The sequence below is a fragment of the Amphibalanus amphitrite genome, unplaced genomic scaffold (assembly GCF_019059575.1).
Source record: "Amphibalanus amphitrite isolate SeventyFive unplaced genomic scaffold, NRLGWU_Aamphi_draft 001179F_arrow, whole genome shotgun sequence".
In the NCBI taxonomy this organism is placed as follows: Eukaryota; Metazoa; Arthropoda; class Thecostraca; order Balanomorpha; family Balanidae; genus Amphibalanus; species Amphibalanus amphitrite.
Window position 1 is genome coordinate 176901 of NW_024882673.1, and position 24134 is coordinate 201034.

The window sequence follows — 24134 nt, forward strand, 5'->3', positions numbered from 1 at the left end:
AAAAGTTTGCAATCACGCCAGAGCTAGAGTTTTTGACCGATGAATTTCTTCTCTTCAGGCTTTAGTTAGGGTACCAGTATGTGCAATTTGTATATCTCGGAATTTTGATATCGGTGACCTAAGGTCAGGTCAGTTTCGCGACCTCCCCATTATAAGTCAATGGGGGAAAAATCAACTCCCTGTTTTTACCACTAAAACGGGTCGGAATGGCCCCATATACCATACATGACTTCATATACGATCAACCTTCACTACCTTGAGGTCTGTTTTGCTGTTGGGCAGCTGTGAGGTCATGTGACGTCATCAAAGGTCACCAAAGGTTTTTGGCCAATAACTCCGTACAGGAACAAGATACAGACGCGTGGATGGTCTCATTGTGTTCAGCTCGTCAAGACGCATCGAATGATATACATGATGACCTCGAGGTCACGTGACCTGAGGTCAACCTTTGACCTTGACCTTTCGAGGTCAACATATATATCATTCGATGCGGATTGACGAGAGGATCACGATGATGCCCTTAGTTTGTTCCTATCTTGACTAATTCGAAAGTTATTCGAGAAAAACTCTCTCCATATCTAGCGCCGCCATTTTGACTTTTTCGACCCCTGTGACGTCATCTTTGACCTGACCTGAAAATGACCTTAGTAAAAATTGTAGATCTTGACCGTGCGTATCCGATGCCGTTTACCGTTTGTCGCTGCGATGTGTAGTTTTTGAGATCTGAAGGGGGGGCCGAATCGGCCCCCCCCCCCGCCAGTTTCTTGTCCCGGCGGAGCCCGCCAGGAATAGGGTTAAAAGAAACGACGCGCTTTACTATTGTACCAATTGTACCATACAATACGCTTGAACTATAATAAAAGTGTGAAATCGCTAATAGAACCCGTGACGGAATCAATTGATGAGAAAGTCCCTACACAATATAGGAAATTTGAACAAGCGAAACTTTTCGTATCGATAACATTCCGGGCTACTATATTTGTTGAAATAATTTTCCAGTAAACTGCGCCTGGGACAGTCAGTTGTCTCGAAGGATCATGTAACGCTGCCTCATGACAACCTTACGATGCGAGCGAGCTCCCACCTAGCACGTGTCAACGGATGTGTGTCAGATTTCAGCCAAGCATGCCCGTGTGACCAGCTGAGTCGCGGTTGCGGGCTAGAGGTGGCAAAATGTGGACCCGAGGACCCGGTCCAAAGAACCAGTCTGGACCCATATGGGTCCAGACCGGTTCCGGGAAATTTTCTGACGGGTCCAACCGGGTCCTTCCATAAACTATACATCTTGCACACTACACATTATTGCAAAATATGAAGTGAAGGAAGTGAATGTTTCTTGGCGCACAGTACCTCATGAGTATTTTCAGTGGGAAATAGGCTGTTTTACATGGTGCAACTAATGATACTTACAAGTAGTTTGTATTAATTGACTTTTGGGGAACGGGTCCAACTGGTTCCGATTCCAACTAAGACCGGGTCCGACTGGTTCCAGAAATTTCCAGCCGGGTCTGGTTCGAGTCTGGTTCCCAAAATTTTCATCTTTTGCCACCTCTATTGCGGGCCATGGGAATCCCCATCAGTCGTGTAATGGAGGCAGTCTCGCTTCAATGTCCAATGATGCAGGTTATATTGTGCAGCATCCTGCTTAATTGTGTACAGCTGTTTGTAAATGTTATCTCATGTATGTAATGACTGATGATCCAGGTGTCATTGACTTTGTCTCTTTGACTTGTCCTTTTGAGTTTTTGGATTTTGGCTTTTTGTCCTTTGGATTTTTTTTCGTAATTTGACTTTATGTTCTGTTGACTTTTCGTCTTTTGACCTTTGTCCTCTTCACTTTTTGTCCTTTTGACTTTTTGTCCCTTTGATTTTTTGTCCTTTTGACTTTTTGGACTTTGACTATATGTCTTTTTGACTTTTTGAACTTTTGACTTTTTATTTTGACTTCATGCCCGGTTGACTTGTTGTTTTTTTACTTTTTGTCCTTTTGACTTTCTGTCCTTTTGGTTTTTTGGATTTTGACTTTATGTCCTGTTCACTTTTTGTCTTTCGACTTTTGTTCTTTTTACTTTTTGGCAATTTGACTTTTTGCCGTTTTTACTTTTTGTCTTTTGACCTTATGTCCATTTGACTTTTTGTCTTTTGACTTCTATGCTAGTTGGCTTTTTGTTCATTGACTTTTTGGCAATTTCACTTTTTATCTTTTGACGTTTTATCCTTTTTGACTTTTTGACTTTTGACTTTCCTCTTTGTTGACCTTTTACCTGTTGACTTTTAAGATTTTTGACTTCGTGCTTTTGACGTAATGTCTGTTGACTAATCATCCTTTTACCTTTTATCATTTGACTTTTTGTCCGGAACCCGCATTACCTACCATGCTGGCAAAACAGGCCGCATGCACTTGGGGGTATACATGGGGGAGTAGCTCATGCTTATCGTTGTTGTTGGGTTAGGGTGGGTCGGAAAGCTGGCAATTTCTTGACCAACCGAAAGGTTGGTATGTTGAGTGGAATAGTGGAGCCATGTGTATCGGACATTGTGGTCGAGTCCGTCAGGAGGGCGCAGGGGCTCCGCCACAGGGGGGGTCGCGGGGGTCCGGACCCCCTCAATAATTTTCCTGGGGGGTACAGTACCCCCCAATATTCCAGATAATATAAACTTGTGTTTCGCATAGAAATGACTATATCATTCACAATATGCATTTTGAATGTGTTGACAGTCGTATAGCTAAGGAACTGAAGATCTAGAAATGTAGGGAACCCTTATAATGTCGTAGCAGACGAAGTGCTCGACTGACCCTCGACCGACTCGACAGTGACACTCATCGGTCTACATGGGATTCCACCATCATTCCACCATTTTTGTTATCTATGAATGCTTTCAAGATGGCTAGGATTAGCTAGGTATGCTAGAATTTGGCTACGATTTTGCGAGGGGGGGGGGGGCGTCCAGCTTGTAGGACACCTCCTACACACAACGCCTGCCCTAAGAGAGCTTCAAATCGATCTGAGAATCCTCTTTCAATGTAAGATCCTATAGTGTCAAGGGGGGTCCATGTCGGTCTTTCAGAGCACCGTACTAGTCTAAGCATCCTCACACCGTTCTGAGGTAATCTGCAATAATCTGCACAGGGCTCTGAATGCAGGTTCGTAGAGGTAAGACATTCACAAGTCACAATCCCAACAGGATCCCCATTGCCTGACTATTGGTTCAAGTGGAGCATTTTGATATCAATTTTCAGGTCAGGATAGGTCACACTCATCACAGAGACTGAATGTCAGTTGTCAGTCTCTAAGGACCCCATGCTGCCATATGAGGGCAGGGCTTTCAAATCCCTACAATAACTGCTAAAGCCCTGAGCTTTCCTTTAAGTTCGGCCTAGGAGGACTCTACACTGGCTTTAGAGCCTACGTAGATATCTGAGGGCCTATGTAGGTCCCTGAATTCCCAAGCCCATGCCAGTCACTGAGAGCCCAATGCGTTCTCTGATGGCCAATGCCGCCTTTGGAGCGCGCAACACTGGCCTCCATTCCTCAAGAACGTCGATTTGAGAGGCCGCCATGTCGGTGTCAATAGGGCTCTGCTCCTCGGTTTTCGATTCCTTATGCAATCTGAACCTTGGTTTTGCAGTTTAATGCAAACTTCTTCCAATAAAATTGCTAAGTTTCTTTGTACTATAGAAAAACAGCAATTTTTCATCGATTTCGGGCGCTGCGGTGGGGGGGGGGGGAGGAATCCCCTTGAATGCCACCTTGGATCCGCCAGTGAGGTTTTGTGTTTTGGGTCGGACCCCCCCAATCCCAAAACCGTGGCGGAGCCCCTGGGAGGGCGCGCCCTTGACGATCCAGCATCTGCGACTGCTGGCCCTGGATCTGAGAGCTGTGGCTACCCGGTGGCTCCCCTGTATCTCTCGGCCGCTGATTTGAGGGCCGCGGTATGAGCTGTCCCCTGGAGGTGGCCGGCGGAGCTGATAGGAGCGCGGCTGCAGTGCACCGGTGGGGCGTCTCGGTCATATCAGAGTCGGCCGCCGACAGGCGCCCCGACCCCGAGCTGTGGCTATTGATCCCGGCGCGTCAGTACGTCTGGGCATCAGCCGCCGCGGCGGCCAGGGCGGGCACGGGCGCAGTTCAACTGTGCAAACCGCGACAGGACTGAGTGTGTCACTCTGGGTATCAGCACTGTGTCCACTGTCCAGGAGTTCTGACTGCCACCTTAAGGCCGCCCCACACTGGAACTCGCATGCGGGTTGCGAGTTTTTGGGTTTTCGGGTTTCTTCAAAATCAAATAATACAATCTAAGCTGAGTGACCTACACTACCATCTGACATGCGAGTCTGCATGTTTTCAGCTTGCGAGCCACCTTGCATCGCATTCCAAAAGTTGGTTTTGAGTCAACTTTCCATTTTCCTCGCTGCGAGGACTGTGAGTTCTGCGAGGTTTGCGGGTTTTTCGTTGGAGTCCAATTTTGGTTCGTTGCGCTGGTATTGCGACTATATGTAATTTTCTGAAGGTGTACCGGCTTCACTGCATTCATGAAGTTACCATAAGGGTACGGTCTAATCACTCATGAATCAGTATTATGCCCGCAAACTCAAAACCCGCAAACTCGCAACCCGCATGCGAGTTCCAGTGTGGGGCGGCCTTTAGGCAGAAGCTCCTGCAGACAAATCATTTAGCCGATGCTGACAATCACTATGTATATTCCGTCTGTTACTAGTTTCGGTATTGAAACTTGAACTTAGGTTTTTGATTTCACTAATGCATGTTCGTAGTCTTCTTTTTTAGTTTTTTTTTCCAGACCATCTTCCATCGAGACTGTCTCAGACCTGAAACACGGATACTGGCGGACCTTACATATCTCACTACTCCGACGTGTGACGCATCTCGTCTTTCTGGACAGGCTCGCCGGCCGACAAGGCTGACCTGGAGGTGGGCGACGAGATCCTGGAGGTCAACGGCAGGTCACTGGAGAACGCCACGCACACCGAGGTCATATCGCACATACACCAGGTGGGTGCTCCAGCAGCCGGCCGCTATAAGGAATGTACAAACGGGAAGGTCGCCCATATGTTTGTGTTTCACATTTGTTCCATTTCATTGTTTTGTGTTAAACGTTTGTGTATTTTTCTTAATTTTACGAGTAGATTTTAACCAACTCACATCATCCCACTGGACTGGTCATCCATCCTGGTTATGAAACAGGTAAACAAATAAGCGAGCTTCATACCATGACATGTCTGCGACATTTTAAAACCACCTATTCAATTGATGATTCTTTTGAAGGAAAGCCCGTCACGATGCTGTTTAGTCCTCGTCTGCCAAGGGTGAAGGGGAGAGGTTTGGTGCAGGGATGCGGAGCCGTGGAAATTTCAGACGGCTCCGGCTCCGGCTCCGGGTGAAATGCCATGGCGGCTCCGGCTCCGGCTATGGCTCCGAGTAAAATGGTTCGGCTCCGGCGGCTCCGGTTCCGGCTCCAATGCTCAGTACATCCCCTATGCAATTAAATACGGGTGGAAGAAAAAAGACGATGGGGTTGGTGCATGTTGCTTCTGTATTTGCATAACAAGGCTATTTTCAAATTTTGAATACCGCATGTTTTACTGCCTTGAACTGTCAAACCGAACTAGGTCAATCATTTTTTCCAGTTAAAAAAGAGGAGCCGAAGTTGTTATGTTCGTAATTCACGGTTCGAGTGAGAGAGAGCTTAAGAGAAACGCGATTTATTTACTGCCGGTGCGAATGGGCCGAGAGAGTTCTCCGAAAACTAAACAAGTATGGCGAGCGCCACGCCTAGTCGCCCGCGCCAGTCATGCCGCTTGGCGCGCACGATCAGCTGAGCGTCGGCAGGGGCGCTCCCAGGCACACAGAGGTGGGGCCGCAGAGGCGGTCCAAGTACACACCCCCTATACCCGAACACAACATCCCCCCTCGAGATGCCGTTCACGTAGACGTCTCTGATGACACGGCAGATGCGCGGCTCTGACGGCTGCCCCACCGCGGGCCGCGCGCGCTCCGGTGCTGCGCGCTCGGCGGGGGCAGCGGCGCTCTCGCGCGCCACCTGGGCGCACACCACTGCAAAGTGGCCGCGCTGGCCACACGAGTTGCAGATGGCGCTAGTAGCGCGGCACGCCGCCGGGTCTGCGTGGGCGGCCCGCCCGCAGCGGCAGCAGCGCGCGCCGGCCGCGCCCGCCAGGTTGGGCCGCGGGGCGCGCCTGGGGGCGGCGCACGCCGGCCGTACCCGCGGAACGCCCGCCGGGTTGGGCCGCGAGGCGCGCATCGCGCGACCTTGAACGGCGGTATGCCGACAGACGGCTCACTGACGCCGTCGGTGAGCGGAGGTCGGAGCAGGTAGCCCGGGCGTTCTCTGACGCACGGCAGATGTCCACCGTCTTCTTGAGGTCCAGCCCCGGATCCTCCAACAGACGCTTCACCGTCTCCTCGTCCCGCAGGCCACACACAATCTTGTCACGCAGGCGTGAGTCGTAACAGTGTGTGCAAAAGTCGCAAAATGCCGCGAGCTCCTTCACTTCGCACAGAAACTCCTCAAAATTCTCGCCCTGCTCCTGGACACGGGCGTAGAACGCACGGCGGTCGACCAGGACACTGCGCTGCTTACGGAGATGACTCTCCATTGCGTCTACCACCGCGGAGAGGGGAGAGTCGTCCGCTATCGTCAGTCCATAGCGCAGCACCCGGTGCCAATCTTCGTCGAGAAGACTGAGAAGGGCAGCTCTCTGGGCAGTGACGGGCAGCGCGGACGCGCCGGTCAGAAGCATGTACCCGTCCAGCTTCTCCCTCCATACAGCGAAGTCGCGCAGGGATGTGGAGGACGACAGCTGAGGCGCCGGCGTTGCAGCAGCAGGCAGGCGCACGGGCGGGGCGGCAGCCGACGTCCGGGCGGCTGTCGCCGCCGAGGCATCGTCGGCAGCGACGGTAGCGGGTGGCTGTCGGTCGGCGACCAGTCGCTCCACCATCTGAGTGAGCCGCTCCTCGCGCTGCGCTGAGTCTCGCTCCCGCTGCGCGGACAGCTCCGCCTGCTGCAGGAGCAGCTGCGTCAGTTTCTCAATGTCACTCATCGTCACAGATCACGGCGCGCTATACACTAATCACTGATACACTGATACACTGATCACTGCGCGCACGCACGAAACCATCTACTGACCGCGCCATGTTATGTTCGTAATTCACGGTTCGAGTGAGAGAGAGCTTAAGAGAAACGCGATTTATTTACTGCCGGTGCGAATGGGCCGAGAGAGTTCTCCGAAAACTAAACAAGTATGGCGAGCGCCACGCCTAGTCGCCCGCGCCAGTCATGCCGCTTGGCGCGCACGATCAGCTGAGCGTCGGCAGGGGCGCTCCCAGGCACACAGAGGTGGGGCCGCAGAGGCGGTCCAAGTACACACCCCCTATACCCGAACACAACAGAAGTCTCCTTTTTGACGGCTCCGGCTCCGTCTCCGGCCTATATTTTTTTCACGGCTCCGGCTCCGGCTCCGGGCACGGGGCAAGATATGCCGGCTCCGGCTCCAGCTCCGGCTCCGGCTCCACACCCCTGGTTTGGTGCCACCACCTGACGGGTTCCTCGAGATTGCTCAGAGCGCGTTAGGAGCTGAAAGTTTGGGTGCCTACTGCCTAACCCTTCAGTGACACCGGGTCTTGAGACACCAATCGCATGTTTAGGTTAGGTCACGACCTATAACTCCTTAAAAGAGCCTCTGCACAGAGTCTAAAAATGTTGCAAATTCTTGGCACCCTCTTTACCTATCAGGGAAGCTCTCACAGAGGGATAAAAGTGACAGTTCCCTACATCTAAATTTCTCCTTTTTATGAGGGTTGTCTGAGTTTAGATCAAGGTCGCGTGATCTTATCATTTTGAGTCGATGGGAGAAGTAGAATTTTCGTGTTTTTGTCCCAGAAATGATGAAAAATAGTATGCCTACTATTTGACGCACCTGGGCGACGGCGAACGGAATGGTGCCAAAACTGCGGTGCTGCGTCATTTTTGGCAAAATTATTCCCAAAAACCTGACACCCACTTTTGGGCTTTTGGCCTTAACATCAGAGAAAGTCCAAAGGGGAGAAACGGCGAGGATCGGGGTAGTCGCGTGCCCCCTTCTCGTCGGCCAGGACGCACGCATGTTAAGAAAACCAAAACGTTCAGCAGGAAGGTTTAAATGTAGAGCTTATTTTTTCGAGTGGGTTATTTTTTGTTTTGAAAGAAAGTCAAATCCTACATATTCTTAAGATAACAAGTGTTTTAAGTGTTTGTGTTAAAGGTAGTGTGCCACCTTCGAATGATTTCCCATTTTATTTTTCCTAGGATAAGAAGCTTCTGTTTTTACCTAATATCGCAAAAAAAAAAATCAAAAATGGGCCTAAAATAGTGCTTTTTCCGCCTAAAAGTTTATCTTTTTTTCGATATGTATAACAACTGTAGTGGGCTGACCTGCAAACAGGCGTCGGCAACAATCACGAATGCGGCGCACATGTGACAATAAGCAAAGGTCATTATAGAGTTACGACGTACGGGAATGAGTTATCAGCTGTCTAATCGTAGACAGCACAATGTCGAATTTAAACTGTAAGCCTGTATTGGTATTGTTTCTTTAATTTGGCTGTGGAACATTAATTTATGGTTTGAAATATTATTTTATGTAAAATAATTGATATGAAACAGCCGTCTCTGAATGAAAGCTATGACCCCATCTCACCACATGAAAGTGGCAGAAATGACAATGATCAGCTGACGCATTTTTCTTGGCCGAAGTCAGAGCGCGCGGCCAGACGCACCACAAAGTATGAGCAGAAGCCGCGCCCAAAGCCAGGGCCCCGGTAACGTGAGGTAGCCGAGTCGGGGCAGCGTGCGCTGACCTAAGCCGTGGCCGCGGCTTTGGGCGCGGTCTACCGCATCCCCGCGGGCAGCCCCATGGGCTATCACATGACACCGGGAGGACGCACGGCCCCGGCTTGGGTCAGCGCACGCTGCCCCGACTCGGCTACCTCACGTTACCGGGGCCCTGGCTTTGGGCGCGGTCTACCGCACCACCTAACAGGCGTGTTCGAAACCGCAGGAGATGATGATGAACGGGTTTATCGAAACTTGATTGGATGAGCCTATCGGTAATAGCGATTTCAGTGTGTGCATTTATTGTTCATAGTGGTGTGAAATGTGGTTGGGGTACGACCGACAACCCGTCGGGGCGAATTTCGCACTGGGGTACTCAAAATTTGAAGAATTTAAGACGTTTCCATGAGTTTTGAAGGTATGGATAAGTTCTAAAAATCCGGTTCTCGTTATCTGGGCCATTAACTCCATACGGTCCAGGAAAGCTGGCACACTACCTTTAAGATAACGAGTGAAGTGTTTTTAAAACTGTGCCTTATACCTGGCAGTGACATATCGACTTGTCATTTGCTGTTAGGTGCATTTCGCATTTCGTATTTGAATAATTCAATGGAATCGATGCTTAGTAATTAGCATTATCTTAGCACACCCACCACTATCATAGCAAATAAAACCGTGTACAAGTAGGTATTCCACAATCCACAGTCCACAGGAAGGGCGACGAAGGTATCCACTCGTCGCTGCCTGGTGCTCACTGACGCCATTCAACACTCATGCACATCTCACAAACAGTTTCCTTTGAATCACCGCCTGTCTCTGTTTTGGATAAGCACAGCCAGCGTCTCTGCCGATTTTGTTTGTGTTGGCATTATCTGCAGGTGTTCTTCCTACAAATAGAGTACGGTGAGCTGGCTGAATTGTTTTCACGGGGCGGGCGCCGGCCGTTCGGCCCGAGTGTTTACCGCTGGTAGCCGGCTGTCGGATGGAGAGGGGCCGCCGCCAGCCGCCGGCCGCTGTTTGGGACGCCATCAATATTGACACGCCGCCCCGGCGATGGTGACGGGCCCAAGAGGTGGCACCGCTTCACCCATCCTCCGGCGGCGGCCGCTTACGTGACTGAAAACGGACAGCCGGCCGGCGCGGCCATCCGGCGCGAGATCAGGGATCAACAGTCGCCAGACCAATGGACGGATGCTTCCTCCGCTACCGCCTAATCCCCGTCGGGCCGGGGTGTTTGAACACCCCTCCTTGCAATCTTTCACAGATATCTAAAAAAAAACGGTGCGTTTTCATGCATGTTATCTGCTTAAGATTTGCATCGCTGGTAACTGTCATTTGGTATATGAACCGTTTTTGTTTCTGTAGCTTTTTATTTACGAAGTTTAGACGGAGGGGGGGGGGCGAAAGAAGACCCGCGGGCTCTGGTAGTCGGGATTACCCACGGGCTGTTTTACACGCTTTCAAGTAATCGCGGAAAGCCGTCTAAGGGTCGCACTATTTGTTTGGTCCAAAGATAATCAAATATCCGATCAGTAGCGGCGGAACACCTTATATTCAATTAAGGGGGGGGGGGCACTGCCGACTTTTGGTCCGATTCTTTCCATGCAACGCCCATAGGGCTAATGCTAAAATGCCAAAATCAAAGGGGGCACGGTGCCCCGGTGCACCGTGCATTCCTAACATGTTACGAAGCTGTCAGTGGTGGTTGACCCTTGACAGCTTCTTTGAATAGCCAGCAAGACGCCTACTAATTGACCTGACAGTCTGACCTGACAAAACCCGTCCTGACCGTAATACATACCTAGGTGTAGACATTAGACATCATCTATGCTTAAAACATAATGAAATATACGACATATACGATCGACTCCGAAGTGTGTTTTTTTTTTCGTTAAAACATAATGTAAAATTCGTGACTCGACATAACATGCCTAACAACCTCACATCACGAGGTAGGCCCTGATTTCCCCGACTTTTGGGTCATTGACCTGACCTGAAAGGTCAACCAATGACCTAGGACCATAAGGCTGCACATCGGCGCTTCTTCTCGTCACGGGCAACACGCTCGTTTTTTTCGCGAAGCTCTTTACTCGATCAGGGGTCGAACGGCAGGGGGTCCAACGCCCCCCCCCCCCCATACGTTAGACGCTGGCAAAACACCAACACAGACGAGGGCGAACAAACCAAACTGTTTATAACCTGTGGCTTATATAGGTATAATGTATCAGTACTAACTGTGATATGATCTTTCGTTTCAGTGTATACGCTCAAGGACAATCTGTTTACGAGTGAAGCGGAAAGCGGGCAATAAACTCGGTGAGTATTTCACTCTATCCATGCTGATATGAATGTAATATTCACTGACGGATCCCGTATTTTGACAAAGATAACGGATTCTCCGAGTGCGAACCACCTACATATAGTGCGAGGCAGCGGCAGAGACTATTCCAGTGGGACGGAAATGCCGCGATGGGACAGCCCTCTCCGCATGAGGGGCGGCAACACCGAATCTGCACGGGGGGGGGGGGGGCAGGAGGGGGCAGCTTCCTTCTGGAACGAGGAGGTCCACTATAAGTGCTGTGCCAGTCAAAAGAGGCCAACTGAGACCTGTGTTGTCGAGAGGCCCTGGTCAGCATGAGGAAAGGAAATATCGATGATGCTGGTTCTCGCTCCGAGAAGGCCCCGGCTCTGAAGCCTGGAAGCTGAAAAGGCCAATCATCTGCCCGGATATCTGAAACTTCGTGGTTACAGTAGGCCACTAAAGCCTTTTTTGCAATAGGCACTACACAAAGGACCTGCTGCTGGGCGGCCACTTGGTGCGATGCCTCCGGGAAGCTCTGTCCCTCCTGGACAGAATCCGTGGCGCCGCGGCTGCCGCCCTGCCGCTCAAACGGTCGTCCCGGAGACGGTTTCGTCTTACAAGGATTTTCCCTCACCTTCGGCTGTTTGGAGGAGGTCTCCTGGTGAAATAACTCAGACTCCTCCCCGCTGCACCTCAATGCTCCCCGAGTTCTGAGCCATGCTCCAGGGCGGCTGCTTGGAGCTTTCGCTGTAGGTGGCGTTGTACATATATGTTCTCGTCAGAGGTCGCAGGCATGGGTACCTACACCTAGATGTCGCCCTCGGCTGGGGCAATGCATCAGCTCGGTCCAGAGGCCCTGCGCCTGCCTAACTTCGTGGAACTTCCAACCTTCAACCCTCCCCGCCCGGCCTACGGGGAGATGAGATGCCACCCACTCCCCACGGTTTTCGGGATCGTTCGAAACGTTTGCTTTAGGTGCAATAAAGAGCTGAAGTTTTACTGACAGGATTTGTACCTATTCAAGCCAGATCTTTTGGTTTCCCGTCTGCATTTGCATTGTGTAGCGTTCAGGTCAGGCAAGTTCACTGACCTATGACGTCATGTGTGAACTCTTGCTCTTAACTCTTGCACGGTGCAAGAGTATGGCATGTTTGCAACGCTCGTCTCCGTGCTAGGGAATCGTTAGCAGGGAGATGCAACTTTCAGGAATAATTCTAGAACATTACTTTTCTCCCAAGCACTTCAAAACTCTCCCTTGAATAAACTCGATTATGCACTTCCAGCTGGAAATGAGGAGAGTGTTATATTAGGTACCGACTAACGCATTGCTTCGAAACTTTTCGCAGTTGATAAGGGCAGCAGTGCCCACTGCCTATGTATAAAATATACCTATGTCTCGGAATTTTTATTTCGGTGACCTAACGTCACTGGTCAGGCAGGTTTTGCGACCTCTTCATAATAAGCCAATGGGAGAAAATTGAAATGCGCCTCTTTGGACGGACGTCATGCTAAACACTCTCAAACAACTGGATGGTGACAGGTGTGAGGTGAATACCTGTCACCGGTATAAAGTAGTGAACCAAAAGAATGCACTCGCAGCCCGACCCCGCTTTATGCCCTTGAGGCCATCTTAGGTCAAGCAAGATACCGAGATAGGTAGGTATACATGTGCTCAGCTCGACGATACGGATCGACTGATAAGTTATCCTATGCACCACGACCTTTTCAGGCCAGGTCATGAGTCATGACCTTGACCTCAGGTCAAATTTAACTCGTTTTATTACGATCAGGCATAGAACAAATACCTATGCTTGTCTTAGGCTGAAGGCTCTTTTGTATAATTAATATAATCATCACCACTACTGACCATTTGTAGAAACCCCTACTCTCCGTCGCACACCTGGGCCAAGATCCCTTCCGCTCACCCCTCGCCGCTCGCATCGCGCAGCCCCGCCCCGTGCCTCGGGGCTCGGTGCCACGGGGTCCCGGGTCCCGCCGCGCCGGTCCCGCAGTTGGGTCCCGCCGGCAAGCGACGACACCTGTGATGCTTCCTCCCCCACCGAACAGGTGGACTCGACCGCATGCCAGCGACGCCAGCGCCGCCCCTCGGCCGCAGTCGGCAGCACGGCGCCGGTGCGGAGGGAGGGTCGCGGGCGCGGGCGCGGCGCGGCGCGGCTGCCATTAGAAAAACAGGCCGGTCGCCGCTGGCCTCTGGCGGCGGCAGCGAGAGAGAGTGACGCGGCGGCGTGGGGCCGCGGCCCGGGCTGGTGCGGTGCGACGGAGCTGGTGCTGGTGATCGTGTGACTGCTATTGGTGACACAGGACAGTGGTGAGCCCCTCGGGGCCATTTCCTGCCGAGACTGGCTGCGGAGTGCGGAGATATTCTTTGTTCGCGAGTCTGGAATGGTTTCTGGGAGCGACAGGTGAGTTGCGCAAGGGTTATTTCGGTTGGGGATGGGGTGGAATTAGGGCGGTATTCCCAACACTAAGTCAGGTAGATCGCTGCCCCTCCCTTCATATGAAACTGAGTCCGACACCTTTGGTAGGTACTCGATCAGTGAAGACTGCGGTCTGGAATAGTAAAGTGAAAGGTGTTACCGACCCAACTGAACGCAGTTTGTCGGTTACCTGCTTGTTTGGCCTCCGGAATCACATCGGCCATTGGTATGTCCGGTCCGGGCGCAGAGCGAGGAAGGGATAGGCGAAGCGCTGTCCCTCACCGTATGGAACGGGTATCTCCGCCAGTGCTCGCTGATGTCCCTCAGCCGTGCTGTGACGGTGCCGGCGCCCAAACTCGGTGACGAGCTCTCTCTGCGCCCAATTCACATTCACAGTCGACACACTACACAGTGCTGCCCCGGCTAGTGGCTGTTAGGTAGGTATAGCTGATACCCAGCAGCGGTCGGTTCACATGGTTAGTTCCAAACACTGGTCCGGCGCTGTGTGTCGGCCGTTAGGTCTGGTCACAACATCACCAAACGGGCACCGAACGGAGACGTCGCGCTCTTTACATCGATGGAAATCATGTTTATTTCACTAAAAATGTTATCCATATTTTTGCCCCTCTAAACCTTACCTACTTGCACGTTCATTTACCTGGTCATGATGCACCTCACTTCACACTTGACCTTCAATCAGGCTTCGGAGTCGTATTTAAAAAATGCCGCGGGTTAAGGTCATGACATGACCCGAAAATGTCACGTGACATGTTTTATGGTGGTTTTCAATTTCAATGAGATTCGCAACAAAGCAGTAGAGAAGTGGGCCAAATTCGTCGCATCAAGACCGAAAATTTTGGGTGGTGCATTGCAGGGGCGGATCCAGAAAATCTCCAAGGGAGGGGCCATTAGAAACCAGGAGGCCCCCCCCATAATCCCACCTGTTGGAGGCCCCATCTTCCCACTTGTTGGCCCCCCCCCCAAAAAAAAAACTGCGTCTATTGAGCTTATCTAGCTGTTCAGGCAACATCTCAACATCTGTGCAGGCTTGGAGGCCCTCTGTGCAGGTTAGGAGGCCCTGTAAAAGTGGTCATCTCTGTGAGTCTAAGAGACCTCCAAGTTATGAAAAGCTTTACCAATCTTCTAACAAAGAAGTCTTCTCAGCTAGTCTTCTAAGAAATAACTAAGTGGGTAGGTTAAAAAAAAAAACTCATCGGATTTCGGCCACTTTATTTTCAGGAGGCCCCCTTTTCAGCTTTTTAACTTTTTAACTTTTTATTTTATTTTTGAAAAAAATCGGCCAAGGGGGGGCCATGGCCCCCATGGCCCCCCCTTGTATCCGCGCCTGGTGCATTGAACAATCAGCTTTGAATGCATCCTGCTCAGGAGTTCCGATGACTTTAGTGGCGTGAGACGTCCATCCTCTATGACGTCAAGCAAGGTAGCAATGCAAAGATTTATGCATCCAGATTCGTACTCGGCGAGTGTATGAAATTACGATTATCATGCTTATATCGATTACGATTATCATCGATTATAATCATATTACGTATTCTTAGATCATTTATGGCATAAAAAAACAGCTTCCATATTGCCATCATACCATGTTTTCTGCCTTTGGTTAGGTCACAAGACTGACCTGACCTCAGGTGACTTTTATGAAAAGTCCGAGATGTATAAGTTTTTGGGTTATGGCATGACCTGTTCCTAAATTTGACCTCCCTGTGAAATATTTCGGCAGTAATAGCGTGAAGTCGCGATATTTTTGGACCGTGCATTGTGCACCAGGTCCCTTATGACAGTGAGTGACGGGTGACCTTACCTGACCTGAAAATTTGGTTGAGTGGTTTCGAACAGGTTTTTAAGTCGAAGGTCTGTATTGGTATAGCAATGCTCACCTCGCCATCGCTAATGCGCGTTTTAAGCAGTCGTGAAAAAAAAGACTCCATCCCCTCGGCCAGGGAGAGTTTATACACTTTTAACCCTCGCCGGACCTATTGGTTTTCTACATACGCGCCGGCCGAGGGGGGGGGGGGGGGGGGGTACGACCCCCCTCGCCGTTTCGCCCCTGGTGGAGCTAGCGCGTCGCAAAAAAAAACGAGCGTGTGCGCCGTTACGAGACGCAGAGATTGGTACCCGATTTTAAGGTCCTAGGTCAACCGGTGACCTCTGAGGTCAGGTCAAGTGCCCCAGGGTACGGTTCAGTTTGTGGTGAATAACTTCGCAAAAAACGGCCGCAGAGCCGCGATTTTGGCAGCATCGTGTTCGCCTCGCTCAGGCGCGTCGAATGATATACTTTTTGTTCGGGTCAGGTCAACTTGGGGTGTTGACCTCAGGTCAAGGTCAGGTCAGCACCCCCAGGTCACGAAGCTGGTCGAAAGAGGTCATGTTGCATATCATTCGATTCGGCAGGTCTTCCTGAGTCCATTGGTGGCTTTCTCGACTCGCTAGCTCAATGTGATCGGGAGTTATTGACGAAAAACGAATATGACCTTGATGACGTCATAAATGACGTCACGGAAGGTCAACATTGCAAAAGTGACGCATCTAACCTTGCAAGGAGTGCATCAAATCACGATTCTGTGTGCTTGAGATAGTTGGAGATCGTTTCCGGCGCCAGAATAGCAGTTTTCATTTTCCCCATTGACTTATAATGGTGAGGTCACGAAAATGACCTGACCTCATATGACCTTTAGGAAAAATCCGAGATATACAAGTTGTGAGACTCATAATGGATACTAGATCCTGCAAGTTTCATTTCTCTGTGACATCTCCTCTGGCAGTGAGGGCGTTGCGAAGTTGCGACATCTGAAGACCGTGCAGAGGTTCACTTATGACGTCATAGGTCAGTGACCTGACCTGACCCAAAAATGCGGTTGGTGTCAAAAGATGCGGCTTGGATCAACGGTCAGGTATTCCAAGTTTCAGCTCTCTATCGCCAGCGTGTTCGGAGCTATCGCGAAAAAAACCCTATGGGGGGGGCGGCACCCGCCCCCCTCGGCCGGCGAGGGTTAATCTTCACTGGCATGGAAATTCAGCTTGCCATTCGGAGAAGGCCGAGTCTGTCACATTTTCAATGAACGAATGCCCTGTCCTGGATCCCTCCCCGGGTCTCTCGGACCGACTCGCCGGTGGAGGGCCTCAGTGTAACTCACCTCTGCCTATCGGTCGGTATAGTCAAGTGCCTCTGTAACCTGCATAGTGTGTTGGTTGGTGCAGGTAATATGCGATCCTCCTGTCCACACACTGCCTCTGTGTAGTCGGTACCCCATACCCGGCAGGTCGGTACACTCCACCCTTCTGTGTAACCGGCATGACCTATCGACACTGCCGCTGTGTGGTTGAAAGGTACCCGGAGGTATTACGCTGCCCCTTTGTAGTTAGTATGGTATTCGGAGGTCATACGCTGCTCCTGTGTAGTTAGTAGGTATTCGGAGGTCTTACGCTACACCTCAGTGTAGTTAGTAGGTATCGGCCATTGGGCCGTCGGACCGGTCTACTGAGAATGAGTGACGTCACGCCAGGAGGCGCCGCGGTCCATGTTGGCGGCCGGGCCGGTGTGGTGTGGCCGGACCGGCTCCCCTCCCCTCCCCTCCCCTCCCCTCTGGCCGCCCCTCTCCCGCCGCCCTCCCCTCTCGGCCGGATGCGGCGGCGGCTCGGCGGCTCTCGGCCGGCCCGCAGCGTCTGGGAGACTGCAGCGCCCGCCCGGTCCCTAACACCGCCGGACTGGGACGCCGCGTAATGCAGGGCGTCCCGCGCTTGAGGGATGGACGAGGGGCGACGGGGCCAAGGCAGGGATGGGGATGGGAGGTGGGGTAAATGCCAGCTGGTATGGAACCTGATACAAACACTGACGGATCCAGAAAGGCAGTCGTGGACGCTGCGAGAGGGGGCATACCTCTGAAAAAGTTCCTCCAATTTAAAAAAAGTCATCGGATTTCGATTCCTTACGCACTGATGTGCAGTTTAAAAACAAACTTTTCCTTCTACAGTTGTGAAGTTTTCGTTTTATCCTCGAAATAGCGCAATTTTTCGTCGATTCGGGCGCTGCGGGGAGGGGGGCCTTGGCACACCCCCTGGATCCGCCAGTGGATACAGACCTCTGAAACCACTCGTGTAGGCTCGCTGACCCATTATTCTTATAACATGAGTCACCAGCTGACCGTTGATCCCGACCTTTGACCTCGGGCCCCTATGGAGGCTGATTCCAATCCTGAATGCTGAGCCCGCAACCCTAACTGGTGACCACTATCCGTCCTGACGGATTCGACCTCCGCGCCGGTGTGGGATCCTCCGAGCTGGGTACAGTGCCTAACCTCCGGGCTGGGCTAGATATCCGCCCTCAGAGCTTGTCCTGGCTGTCCGTTTCCTGGGCTATGGTATACCTGTTCACCGGGCTGGGTTAGGTATCCGCCCTCAGAGCCTGGCCTGCACTGAAACTTTTTTACCATTTCCTGGGGGGTAAACCCGCCATAGCATGGTAGCTTGACACACAGACGTTTTTTACCACCTTCCAGATGGTAAATTTTACTCTTTCATGGAGAGTAAACTCGTCAGGGAGGGGTAGCGTGACACCCAGACGTTTTTTACCATCTTCTGTATGGTAAACTCTTTTGATTTACTCTCGTCTAGAGGGTAACATTTTCGGAAGTTACGCTCTGTGGAAGGGTATCTCTTTAATGTGACCCTCCTCTAAAGAGTAGCATGCCATCTACTCTGTGATTTACCCTCTTACAGAGAGTATACCCTTCTGGCTTACCCTCAGTCATATGGTAATGCTTACTCTTCCCCAAAGAGTTTACCCTCCAGAGGATGGTAGCTTGACACACAGACGTTTTTTACCACCTTCCAGATGGTAAATTTTACTCTCTCATGGAGAGTATACTCGTCAGGGAGGGGTAACGTGACACACAGACGTTTTTTATCATCTTCTGTATGGTAAACTCTTTTGATTTACTCTCGTCTAGAGGGTAACATTTTTCAAAGTTACACGCTGTGGAAGGGTAACTCTTTAACGTGACCCTCCTCTAAAGAGTAGCATGCCATCTACTCTGTGCTTTACCCTCTTACATAGAGTATATCCTTCTGGCTTACCCTTAGTCACATGGTAATGTTTACTCTTTCCTTTAGTGTAAATCCCCCAGAGGATGGTAACGGACCCACAGACGCTTTCTTCAGAAGCTTCGCGAAGCTTCTGTTAACCGGAGTTCATCAACTAAAAACATGATTCCAGAGCAACAATATATTTGGCATGCCGTACAAACAATACGGGGGGGGGGGGTTCACCAGCCATGAACATTGTGAGACTCTCCACTTAATCATACGGAGTTATAACTCCGTATGAATAAGTGGAGAGTCTCATTCGATGGGCATACGGAGTTATAACTCCGTATGAATAAGTGGAGAGTCTCACAATGTTCATGGCTGGTGAACCCCTCGTATTGTTTGTACGGAATGCCAAATATATAGTGTTCCTCTTGAAGCATGCTGATTAACTCCGGTTATCAGAAGCTTCGCGAAGCTTCTGAAGAAAGCGTCTGTGGGCCCGTTACCATCCTCTGGGGGGGGGGGGGGGTTTACACTAAAGGAAAGAGTAAAATCACCATGTGACTAAGGGTAAGCCAGAAGGATATACTCTATGTAAGAGGGTAAATCACAGAGTAGATGGCATGCTACTCTTTAGAGGAGGGTCACGTTAAATAGTTCCCTTCCACAGCGTGTTACTTCGAAAATGTTACCTTCTAGACGAGAGTAAATCAAAAGAGTTTACCATACAGAAGATGGTAAAAAAACGTCTGTGTGTCACGTTACCCCTCCCTGACGAGTTAACTCTCCATGAGAGAGTAAAATTTACCATCTGGAAGGTGCTAAAAAACGTCTGTGTGTCAAGCTACCATCCTCTGGGGGGTAAATTCTTTGGGGAAGAGTAAGCATTACCATTTGACTGAGGGTAAGCCAAAAGGGTATACTCTCTGCAAGAGGGTAAATCACAGAGTAGATGGCGTGCTACTCTTAAGAGGAGGGTCAGTTAAAGAGTGACCCTTCCACGGCGTGTAACTTCGGAAATGTTACCCTCTAGACGAAAGTAAATCAAAAGAGTTTACCATACAGAAGATGGTAAAAAACGTCTGTGTGTCACGTTACCCCTCACTGACGAGTTTACTGTTCATGAAAGAGTAAAATTAACCATCTGGAGGGTGGTAAAAAACGTCTGTGTGTCAAGCATACCATGCTATGGCGGGTTTACCCTTCAGGAAATGGAAAAAAGTTTTCAGTGAACAAAGCGTTCAGCGATGCACACGCGGTAAATAAACATTACGATACAACTTGAATGCAACTTAAATATGAACACTTTAAATGAATACTTGAATATAAATAATAATAAAGCTCCCTCGAATTGGAGAAGGCACAGCGCACAACATTTGAAGTGAACGGCAGCGTTCCTGGATTGTCGCCCGTCTACGTGGGATAATTAAACTGCATCACTACAGTGCATGGCTTTTTCTAAGTCGCCAACAAAATGCATCACAACAAAATGTATGTACCTACTTACAACACTCTGCCACGTGGCCGTGCACGGGGTTCTGTTAGCCAGATCAAACAAGCACCACTCAACAGCACGCAATGCTCTATCACATCGGTACTTACAATAAAATGTCCGCAGAGGCTCTATAGGCGATGAACAGCACACAAGCACAATCACCAACGGCCACGTGGCGCCGCACCGACACTGCTCACACCCTCCCTCGGAGACCAACGACGGAAAACTGACAGATGCGCGCGCGCCGCGCGGCCTTCAACCTTCAAACGGCCGATCTCGTTTTTGATTGGCTGATTGATACTCTTTCAAATATTGTCTTCACGAGGGTAAACAAGATCCACGCATGAAACGACCACCTGCACACGAGGCACGATACCCAGGAGGAAAGAGTTTTCGTCATGTCTAGGATTGCGAGAGTAATATTGATATTTACATGGTAATAACACTCTTTGCTGGCGAATAACTTCAATTGAACCACGTACCGTTACCATGCACATAATGGTAGCAGCGAGGTACCCTTTCAATATACTCTTATCTTGCGGGTTTGGTGAAAATGAATCCTCCAGAAGGTGGTAAAAAAGTTTTGAGTGTGACTGTTCCGTGTGTTGGTTCCCCGGGCTGGATTACAAGGCCTGTCCTGCCTACCCCCCGTTTCCTGGGCTGGACTATAGTATATCTGTTCACCAGGCTGGGTTAGTGCCTTCCCCGCCGTGCGTCGACTGCCGTCCACCGTCCGCCGGCCCGGCCCGTGTTACAGTGATTGTCCTGAGTACCTGCCTGTCCTCTGGGCTTCTGCTCCTGTCCCGCTGTCTGCCGTCCGCCGGGCTGCATTGCAGTGCCTGTCCTGAGTACCTGTCCTCCGAGCTGTGTTACGGTACCTGTCCTGGCTACCTGTCCTGGCTACCTGTCCTGGCTACCTGTCCTGGCTGCCTGTCCTGGCTGCCTGTCCTGGCTACCTGTCCTGGCTACCTGTCCTGGCTACCTGTCCTCTGGGCTTGGTCAGTGCTTGTCCCGCCGACTGCCTGGCGCTTACCGCCGACCGCCGCGCGCCAGCCCGGATGAGTCGGCGGGCCGGCCGGGCCGCGCGTTGCGTGCCGTGCACCAAGGTCAGGCTGCCCGGCCAGCGCGGCGCGTCGAGCCGCTCTGGGTTAGAACGGACCGCGGCAGAGCCACTGCGCTGGTGCCCGCTTACCCAGTATCCGCTGTATGCCGCTGGTGCGCCGCTCCTGTCCTCACATAGAGCGTAACGGGGAATGTGCAATGCACCGGCTGGACGGATGTCTCCTCTATTAGAAAAGCGAGGGATTTGTACGTTTTGTATATGACACATCACCTCTTCGTGACGTTATTTATAACTTAACCCTCGCATGTGTGCGGCGTTTGCCAGCTTCTAATGTGTAGGGGGGGGTCGGTTGGACCCCCCCTTGCCGTTTGGCCCCTGATCGAGCTAGAGCTTCGCGGAAAAAAACGAGCGTGTTGCCTGTGACGAGAGGAAGCCGATGATACCCAATTTTAAGGTCCTAGGTCATTGGTTGACCTTCCAGGTCAGGTCAATGACCCAAAGTCGGGAAAATCCGGACCTGTTAGAAAGTCGTAAAGTGTGGCTGCTAAGGGGTTTTTCGGGGTGCTGATCACGAATATCGTGTAAGTTTTGATCACAGGTGATGTCTTGAAGCATTTAGACCAGGTCGGGTCAGGTCAGGTCAGGTCAACCAGTAGGCGTCGTGACGGGTATTCGTAGTACGTGTCAACCGCCTCTGACAGCTTCGTAACATGTTAAAAAGTCACCAAAACTACTTCGTAAATGTTCAAATGGTTGCTAAATTCGAATTCAGCTCCAAAAACTAGCCTAGAAACATGTAAAACTCGAAAAAGTGACCCGTGGTCACCCGAGGTCACCAAAGGTCAATGACCTGACCTGACCTTCAGGTGACCTTGACACACACGGGAGTAACATCAAATCACATGTTTGAACGTTTGAAACCACGAAAAGCTTGCAAACACGCGGCTAGTGCGAGCCGACATACGCGAAATCGCGATTCAGGCCAACATGGTCTCGGAAAAGAGGTCACAGGTCAAAGGTCATTTGGGTCAGGGTCATGAAATTTTCAGGGTAGGTGTCAAATTGATCAATGCGAGGGTACTGAAAGTTTCGTCGCGATCGGCCGCTTTTTACGCGAGTTATTCGCGAAAAACCATGGGGGGGGGGGGGTCCATCCGACCCCCCCCCCCTACACATGCGAGGGTTAAATTTTGACCTCAAGCGTGTATAATTGCACATTAGGCGAGGGCAGCGTGCGCCCGGATGGATGTCGAGTTGTCCATTCGCAGTGAAGCCTCCTGCAGGTGTGTTTAGAGAGGCGCAGACACACAGAGGCGGCACGTGCACCCAGTGGTGGGTGCTGTTTAGGGAGGGGGGGGGGTCTGTCGTATTGACTTTACAGGCACCCTGAGGAGGGTGGGTCGGATTTCGATCGGTGAATCGATCGTCAGTAACGGCTGTATTGAACGCGGGGAGGGCTGGAGCCGGGGGAGGGGACTGGGAGGCATACATCCGCTCAGGGCTCGGTACATCCGCCGTAGCGATGTCCAACGAGCATATGCCTGGTGTCGCTTGCTCGCCGTTTTGGGTTCGTTTGGCTCGCGTAGATTGATGAGTTATGTTTCAAAGGGTATTTTGGCCTCGGTATTTTGATGACAATTTGAACGAACCATCGCCGGACCTCAACGCCGCTATGTTTCGCATTCTCTCCGCTCAAATTGGGCATGGGTAAATGACGGGCTACATATGTATATGAGCCAAATGTATATGAGCCAACAGAAGGTGCCTTGCCCCCCCCCAGTCTCCACACTCCTCTCACACCGGAGTTGGCCGCGCCCAGGAATGCGTGATGTGACGGTGCCGTCGAGATGCCTGGCGTCGATGCGTCATCGTCTGACGGAACAGCCGACGTCGTCTGAGACGAAGGACGTGCCGCCGAGCCCGGGCTGGCCCCCCGTCGGGCGCGGCGCTGTCTCGACCTACTCGGGCGTGACTGGTCGGTTTCCGGTGACAGCCAGGGGCCCGATGGCAGTGGCCGCGCTCAGGAGACATGAAGGCCCACACAGGCCCTTAGGAGTTTGGAGGTGTCCTCTGATGAATCGGAACATTCGGTGCCATTGTTTTGATTGAAGCGTCTGACTTTTGAGGTCTGAATTAAATCAAGCTGAGGCGCGTCAACTGGCTTGACCTTCCTTCGGCTGTTGTCACCCTTTACTGGAGCCGCGGCATCCATATCTGATCAGGCTGCTCGGAATATGCAGATGGTGTCCCTGAGCTGTAACCAGGTCCGCCGGTTCGTCACCTGCTGAGCCGGCGTGAACCGGAGTGGACTGTGCGAGCCGGGCCGGTCCTGGAACTGTCCCTGCCCTCCTGCCCTGTAACCGGAGCGGCGCACCGCCGCCCGCCGGTCCTGTCAATCACCCCTGCCGGTACGTGACCAACCGCGCTTTGTTCCTGACGCCACGCGGCGGTCGGTCGGGCCGCGAGGGAGGCTAGGAAAGGGTGGCGTGCTTTCTGACTCTGGCCAGCATTCCGGTGTCCTTATCTCTATACTCAGGACGACTTGGGCTGTTGAAAGTCACCGATGTCTAAAGCTCTGAACTGGGCTGCATCGGGACTGTTAGAGACGGCGACGGCTCTTCGCATCGGTTTGACGGCGAGTAGTTGTCGCTATTTTGAAACCGTCACTACAAAATGATTTGGGACGCCTCACTGCAGCGTGTGAGCCGGGTCGTTGTGTGAGGTCGGAACAGAAGGCGTGTGAGCCGCGCGGCGCTGCGCCATGCCGGCAGCCGGCGGGGTCAAGGCAGAGGCGACTCGGCGGGTCGGGTCACGGCCACCGTCAGCCATCACCCGGCCGGGGTTACCAACGCCCCGCGTCCGCTCAGCTATGCAGCTCATTTACATGGTGGCGACTCGGGCGGCTGTTCGGGGCGGCTGACGGTCGGCTGGTGCGCGGCGGGCGCC

The 24134-nt window shown here is 51.6% G+C and overlaps 2 protein-coding genes across 2 annotated transcripts in view; one reads left to right on the plus strand and one right to left on the minus strand.

Annotated features, from left to right (window-relative positions):
* Positions 1 to 24134, plus strand: part of LOC122370881 (arf-GAP with GTPase, ANK repeat and PH domain-containing protein 2-like) — a 95259-nt gene that overhangs the window by 57767 nt on the left and 13358 nt on the right. The window contains exons 4-5 of the mRNA XM_043346828.1: positions 4900 to 5009; positions 11103 to 11160. Coding sequence (XP_043202763.1) covers positions 4900 to 5009; positions 11103 to 11160 — 168 coding nt within the window. The remainder of the gene's footprint in view (positions 1 to 4899; positions 5010 to 11102; positions 11161 to 24134) is intronic.
* Positions 5704 to 7416, minus strand: LOC122370882. Its single transcript, XM_043346829.1, has 2 exons — positions 6292 to 7416; positions 5704 to 5916 (listed from the first exon to the last, which is right to left on the minus strand). Exons 1-2 carry the CDS (start codon positions 7073 to 7075, stop codon positions 5903 to 5905), a joined length of 798 nt encoding a protein of 265 aa, XP_043202764.1. The 5' UTR covers positions 7076 to 7416; the 3' UTR covers positions 5704 to 5902.

What these genes read in the sequence shown, in the direction of transcription:
- LOC122370882 (XM_043346829.1), bottom strand. Translation starts at nt 7,075, where the DNA reads ATGAGTGACATTGAGAAACTGACGCAGCTGCTCCTGCAGCAGGCGGAG.